The sequence below is a fragment of the Penaeus chinensis genome, chromosome 9 (assembly GCF_019202785.1).
Source record: "Penaeus chinensis breed Huanghai No. 1 chromosome 9, ASM1920278v2, whole genome shotgun sequence".
NCBI lineage: Eukaryota > Metazoa > Arthropoda > Malacostraca > Decapoda > Penaeidae > Penaeus > Penaeus chinensis.
In genome coordinates this window covers 27,493,148-27,500,372 of record NC_061827.1, presented here as the reverse complement: position 1 = coordinate 27,500,372, position 7,225 = coordinate 27,493,148, and the positions used below count along the sequence as shown (strand labels likewise).

Genomic DNA, 7,225 nt, shown 5'->3' with positions numbered 1-7,225 from the left:
TCTGTTTGATTGTCTATGTGTACCTACCTTCTGTCAATCCTGTCAGTCAGTCAGTTTATCTGTGTGTCTGTTTGTCTGTGTGTCTGTTTGTGTGTGTGTGTGTGTGTGTGTGTGTGTGTGTGTGTGTGTGTGTGTGTGTGTGTGTGTGTGTGTGTGTGTGTGTGTGTGTGTCTATTTGTCCGTCTGTCTGTCTGTCTGTCTGTCTGTCTGTCTGTCTCTCTCTCTCTCTCTCTCTCTCTCTCTCTCTCTCTCTCTCTCTCTCTCTCTCTCTCTCTCTCTCTCTCTCTCTCTCTCTCTCTCTCTCTCTCTTTCTCTCTCTCTCTAGCAATCAATCTATCTTTCTAACTAACAATATATGCATGCATGTATTTATGCATGTATGTAGGCTGTATGCATGGGTATGTGCATAGCATATAGGCACTTGTATGCAGACAATTTGATTGAAAAATAGACAGACAGACAAAGAGATAGATAGGAAGATAGACACACACACACACACACACACACACATACACACACACACACACACACACACACACACACACAAACACACACACACACACACACACACATATATATATATATATATATATATATATATATATATATATATATATATATATATATATTATATATATGCGTATATACGTATCTTTTTTATATCTATCTGCCTGTCTGTCACTTATTCTCTCTTCCTTTCTCCCTCTTTATCTCTTCCTGTCTCCTTCATTTTTCAGTATTCCTCCACCTAAGTATATAAACCTGAAGTGGGTTCCTTGCAAAAGGTCATTAGCCTGTGGTCGAAGCAGTGACTTCGGCGAGGGAAGAAATCTCCCATTTGCGATGCAATGAATCCCGAAAATCCCTCGGAGCAATCCTCTCAGAAAATCTCGATCCGGAGTTCTCAGCATTACATTGTTTCTCCATCGATGTGGATTATTGATTATTGAACCCGTAGTATCAAACATAACCATAAATTATTTGAGTCGGACATGTTTATGGGCATCATACATATGTGTCAGTTCAGCACACTGGCCCGTCATCTGACTGATTATGTGCTCGTGTCTGTATTGATTCTCTTCGATGCTGATGGCGTGGGCTCTCTCGAGTGCGGGCTCCGTCTGAGTGCGTGTGCGAGGATGCTGCGACTTCTCTCGAGATGAGGTTCCGTCTGAGTGCGTGTGCGAGGATGCTGCGGCTTCTCTCGAGATGAGGTTCCGTCGAGTGCGTGTACGAGGATGCTGCAGCTTCTCTCGAGATGAGGTTCCGTCGAGTGCGTGTGCGAGGATGCTGCGGCTTCTCTCGAGATGAGGTTCCGTCGAGTGCGTGTGCGAGGATGCTGCGGCTTCTCTCGAGATGAGGTTCCGTCGAGTGCGTGTACGAGGATGCTGCGGCTTCTCTCGAGATGAGGTTCCGTCGAGTGCGTGTACGAGGATGCTGCGGCTTCTCTCGAGATGAGGTTCCGTCGAGTGCGTGTGCGAGGATGCTGCGGCTTCTCTCGAGATGAGGTTCCGTCGAGTGCGTGTGCGAGGATGCTGCGGATTCTCTCGAGATGAGGTTCCGTCGAGTGCGTGTGCGAGGATGCTGCGGCTCGTCCTAGTGCGTGTGTGAAGAGGACGAGGTTCCGGGTGAGTGTGTGTGTGTGTGGAGATGTGGATATTCTGGATGTGTGAGGGATACTGCTGGTCCTCTCAGGAAACGTGCGCGGATGCTGCGGTTGATCTCGGCGCACGTGGGAGTGTGTGTGAAGATGCTACTGCTCCTTTCAGAGTGTGTACGAGCATGTAGCGATTACTCCTACTCTGTGTGTGCGAGATTGCTGTGGTTCCTCCCCGCACGTGCGTTAAGATCCCGTTCCATCAGAGTACACGAACATTTTTTGATGGGAAGTGTACGTAACATTTTGTTTCGTGTGTTTATGCGCGATGACGCCCTGGCCTCGTGTGTACGTGTGTGTGTGTGTGTTTAAGGATGCTGGTGACTTTGTTTGCTTGTGCTCATCATGTTCATAAACTAGTTCCTTTATTTACGTCGTCTTTCAGTTTATCACCATTTGATTCACACTCTAGGTTGTATTTATCAGTTTTTTTCACTCGTAAAGTTATATTCTGTCTCCAAAGAATATTCTCATCGTACCTGAATATTTGTTCATTTATCATGAATTTTAAATTATCATTTACCCGCTAAAAAAAAAAAAAAAAAGAAACAAAAATATATACACAAATATATCTATCTATCTATCTATCTATCTATCTATATGTATATTTATGTATATATAATATATATATATATATATATATATATATATGTGTGTGTGTGTGTGTGTGTGTGTGTGTGTGTGTGTGTGTGTCTATGTGTGTGTGTGTGTGTGTGTGTGTGTGTGTGTGTGTGTGAGTGTGTGTGTAAATATATGTATTTCTCGAAAGCTTTTTCATGTATCATTACCATTATTGTTATTATTATTATTATCAGCATTATCATCATCATTATTATTATTATCATCATCATCATTATCATCCTTATTATCATTATTATCGTTATCATTATTATCATTATTATTATCACAATTATCATTATCATTACTATAATCTTTATTATTATTATTATTATTATTATTATTATTATTATTATTATTATTATTATTATTATTATTATTATTATTATTAATAGTATCATCATCATCTTTATTATCACTATCATTGTTGACATAGTTATTATTAATATCATTACTCTGATTATTATAACTATTATTATTATTATTATCATTATTATTATTATTATTATCATTATCATTATTATTATTATTATTATTATTATTATTATTATTATTATTATTATTCTTTTATTGTTCTTATTATTATTATAATCATTATTATTATTTTTATTATTATCATTATTATCACTATCATTGTTACCATTATTATTAACATTATTATTACTGTAATTATTATTATTATTATTATTGTTATTATTATCATTATTATTATTATTATTATTATTATTATTATTATTATTATTGTTATTATTATTACTGCATAATACTTTTATCATTATTGTTATCCTCGTCATTGCTATAATAATAATAAAAAAAAGATTTTACCATTGTTACTGTTATAATCATTATTATCATCATTATTATTTTTATTATCATCATTATTTATTGTCATTATTATTTTCATTATTAGTATTATTGTTATTATTATTATTGTTATTATTATTATTACTATTATTATTATTATTATTATTATTATTATTATCATTATTGTCTATTGTTATTATCATTTTCATCTTTGCTGTAATAAATAACAATAATAGTAATAAAAGTAATTACGATTATTATTATCATTATCATTATTATCATATTATCATTATTATCATAGTTATTATAGTTACTATTATTATCAATATCATTATTATTATCAAAATTATTATTATAATGATTTTCATTATTATTATTATTATTACTAATGCTGTGACTATTATTATTATTATCCTTATCATTATAGATATAATTATTATTATAATTATTATCATCATAAAGATAATCATTATTATTTCTATTATTATTAACATCATCATTATTATCGTCATTTCCATTATCATCATCATCATTATTATCGTCATTTTCACTATCATCATCATCAATATTCCTTTCATCATCATTATCAAGATTACCAGGCTGACCGCGTGTGTCTCTCCTTGTTTGGGGTCATCCTTGCAGCCTTCGTTTACGTCGATGGGGACGCCCTCAACAGAGTGCCAGAGACGCTGCTAGTAGTGCCTCGACCTGAAGATGTGGCGTGTGTTGCAGGACCCATTCCTTTCCTCCGGCTATTTTAAAAAGTAAAGTTGTTTTGGGCTATAAGGCAAAAAGGGGCAGTTATTATTTGAAGATGAATGTTTTGTTTTACTAGTTATTTGAGATGTACTATTTATGTGCTATTTTATGTTCAGCTTTAGTAGTGCTCGTTTATGTTCAGTTTGCTTGGTTTAACTGGTTTTACTTGTGTTCTTTTATGTTCATTTTCATTTAATATATATAAAACCATTTTGTTTATTCGCGAACCCCAGCCAGCGGTATAGGCTATGCCGGTTTCTTTTCTCTGAAAATATTGTAAATTGTCACGAATAAAGAGGCTATTAGCGAAAGACTACCCAACTACTACTACTGCTGTTTCAATTGTTATTGCCATTTTTATTTTTATGACCCCCCCGGCCCTCAGCTCCCCCGGCCCTCACCCCCCGGCCCTCAACTCCCCCGGCCCTCAACTCCCCCGGCCCTCACCCCCTGGCCCTCAACACCCCCGGCCCTCACCCCCTGGCCCTCAACACCCCTGGCCCTCAACTCCCCCGGCCCTCACCCCCCGGCCCTCACCCCCTGGCTCTCAACACCCCCGGCCCTCAACACCCCCGGCCCTCACCCCCTGGCCCTCAACTCGCTCGGCCCTCACCTCCTGGCCCTTAACACCCCCTGGCCCTCAACACCCCCTGGCCCTTAACCCCCCCTGGCCCTCAACCCCCCCTGGCCCTCAACACCCCCTGGCCCTCAATTCCCCCGGCCCTCTACACCCCCGGCCCTCACCCCCTGGCTCTCAACACCCCCGGCCCTCACCCCCTGGCCCTCAACACCCCCGGCCCTCACCCCCTGGCCCTCAACTCGCTCGGCCCTCACCCCCTGGCTCTCACCCCCTGGCCCTTAACACCCCCTGGCCCTCAACACCCCTTGGCCCTCAACACCCCCTGGCCCTCAACACCCCCGGCCCTCAACATCCCTGGCCCTCACCCCCTGGCCCTCAACACCCCCGGACCTCACCCCCCGGCCCTCACCACCCCTGGCCCTCAACCCCCCCTGGCCCTCAACACCCGCCGGCCCTCAACACCCCCGGCCCTCACCCCCTGGCCCTCAACACCCCCGGCCCTCACCCCCTGGCCCTCAACACCCCCGGCCCTCAACACCCCAGGCCCTCACCCCAGGCCCTCAATTCCCCCGGCCCTGAACACCCCTGGCCCTCAACACCCCTGGCCCTCAACTCCCCTGGCCCTCAACTCCCCCGGCCCTCAACACCCCCTGGCCCTCAACACCCCTGGCCCTCAACACCCCTGGCCCTCAACACCCCCTGGCCCTCAACACCCCTGGCCCTCAACTCCCCTGGCCCTCAACACCCCCGGCCCTCAACACCCCCTGGCCCTCAACACCCCTGGCCCTCAACACCCCCTGGCCCTCAACACCCCTGGCCCTCAACACCCCCTAGCCCTCAACACCCCTGGCCCTCAACACCCCCTGGCCCTCAACTCCCCCGGCTCTCAACACCCCCTGGCCCTCAACACCCCTGGCACTCAACACCCCTTGGCCCTCAACACCCCTGGCCCTCAACACCCCCTGGCCCTCAACTCCCCCGGCCCTCAACTCCCCCGGCCCTCAACCCCCCCTGGCCCTCAACACCCCCTGGCCCTCAACCCCCGGCCCTCAACTCCCCCGGCCCTCAACACCCCCTGGCCCTCAACTCCCCCGGCTCTCAACACCCCCTGGCCCTCAACACCCCTGGCACTCAACACCCCTTGGCCCTCAACACCCCTGGCCCTCAACACCCCCTGGCCCTCAACTCCCCCGGCCCTCAACTCCCCCGGCCCTCAACCCCCCCTGGCCCTCAACACCCCCTGGCCCTCAACCCCCGGCCCTCAACTCCCCCGGCCCTCAACTCCCCCGGCCCTCAACTCCCCCGGCCCTCAACCCCCCCTGGCCCTCACCCCCCGGCCCTCAACTCCCCCGGCCCTCAACCCCCCCTGGCCCTCAACTCCCCTGGCCCTCAACTCCCCCGGCCCTCAACACCCCCTGGCCCTCAACACCCCTGGCCCTCAACACCCCTGGCCCTCAACCCCCCCCTGGCCCTCAACACCCCCCTGGCCCTCAACTCCCCCGGCCCTCAACCCCCCCTGGCCCTCAACACCCCCTCAACTCCCCCCGGGCCCCCAAACCCCCCGGCCCTCAACCCCCGGCCCCCCAAAACCCCCCGGGCCCCTCAACACCCCCGGCCCTCAACTCCCCCGGCCCTCACCCCCCGGGGCCCCCAACCCCCCCGGGCCCCCAACTCCCCCGGCCCTCAACTCCCCCGGCCCTCAACTCCCCCGGCCCTTCACCCCCCCGGGCCCCCAACACCCCCCGGGCCCCCATCCCCTGGCCCTCACCCCTGGGCCCCCCACTCCCCGGCCCCCAACCCCCCCACCCCCCGGGCCCCCACCCCTGGCCCCCAACTCGGGTCGGCCCTCACTCCCTTGCCCTCAACACCCCCCGGGCCCCCAACTCCCCCGGGCCCCCACCCCCCGGGCCCCCAACTCCCCCGGCCCCCCAAACCCCCCGGCCCTTTACCCCCCGGCCCTAAAATCGCTCGGCCTCCCCCCTGGCCCTGAAAATTCCCCGGGCCCCCAACTCCCCCGGCCCTCACCCCCTGGCCCTCAAAAACCCCCCGGCCCTCAAATCCCCCCGGGCCCCCACCCCCCGGCCCTCACCCCCTGGCCCTTTAAAACCCACTGGCCCTCAACACCCCTTGGCCCCAACCCCCTGGCCCTCAAAAACCCCCTGGCCCCCAACACCCCTGGCCCTCACCCCCCGGCCCTCAACTCCCCCCGGCCCCCAACACCCCTGGCCCTCAAAACCCCCGGGGCCCCCACCCCCCCGGCCCTCAACAAACCCCCGGCCCCCAACCCCCCCCCTAAAAAACCCCCCGGCCCCCAAACCCCCCCCCTTTTAACCCGGGCCCCCAACCCCCCCCCTCAAACCCCTGGGGGCCCCAATCCCCGGCCCCCCCACCCCTGGCCCTCCCCCCTGGCCCCACCCCCTTGGATCAAATGGTTTTAAAACCCCGGGGCCCCCAAAACCCCTGGCCCCCAAACCCCAAAAGGTTAAATTTTTAAATCCCCCCCCTACCCCTGGTTTTTTCAAACTTGGGTAAACCCCCCCTAACCCCCGGATAAACCCCGGTAATTTGGTTTAAAAAACCCCTCCCTTTAACACCCCGGTTTAAACCCACGGCCCTCAACTCCCCCCCTCCCAAAATGGAATTCCCCCCTAAAATCCCCCCCCCCCCCTTGGGGGGCTCCCAAAGGCCCTAAATTGGCCCTTAAAACCTTCCCCAAAACCCCTCCCCTTTTAAATGGGTTTTAAATGGTTTTAAACCCCCCGGTTAAAACCCCCTGGAAATTGGGGTTAAACCCCATTAAAATGGTA

The 7,225-nt window shown here is 49.8% G+C and overlaps 1 protein-coding gene across 1 annotated transcript; it reads left to right on the top strand.

Moving 5' to 3' along the window:
• Positions 1 to 4,203: 4,203 nt before the first annotated feature.
• On the top strand, positions 4,204 to 6,950 carry LOC125028730 (basic proline-rich protein-like). The gene is made up of 3 exons (XM_047618210.1): positions 4,204 to 5,218; positions 5,253 to 6,694; positions 6,900 to 6,950. The coding sequence occupies exons 1-3, from the start codon at positions 4,204 to 4,206 to the stop codon at positions 6,948 to 6,950; spliced, it is 2,508 nt and encodes an 835-aa protein (XP_047474166.1).
• Positions 6,951 to 7,225: the final 275 nt, after the last annotated feature.

What these genes read in the sequence shown, in the direction of transcription:
- LOC125028730 (XM_047618210.1), top strand. Translation starts at nt 4,204, where the DNA reads ATGACCCCCCCGGCCCTCAGCTCCCCCGGCCCTCACCCCCCGGCCCTC. An exon ending in CTGGCCCTCAACACCCCCTG is followed by an intron (nt 5,219 to 5,252) that starts GCCCTCAACACC and finishes AACACCCCCTAG; the next exon opens with CCCTCAACACCCCTGGCCCT. An exon ending in CGGCCCTCAACAAACCCCCG is followed by an intron (nt 6,695 to 6,899) that starts GCCCCCAACCCC and finishes AAACCCCAAAAG; the next exon opens with GTTAAATTTTTAAATCCCCC.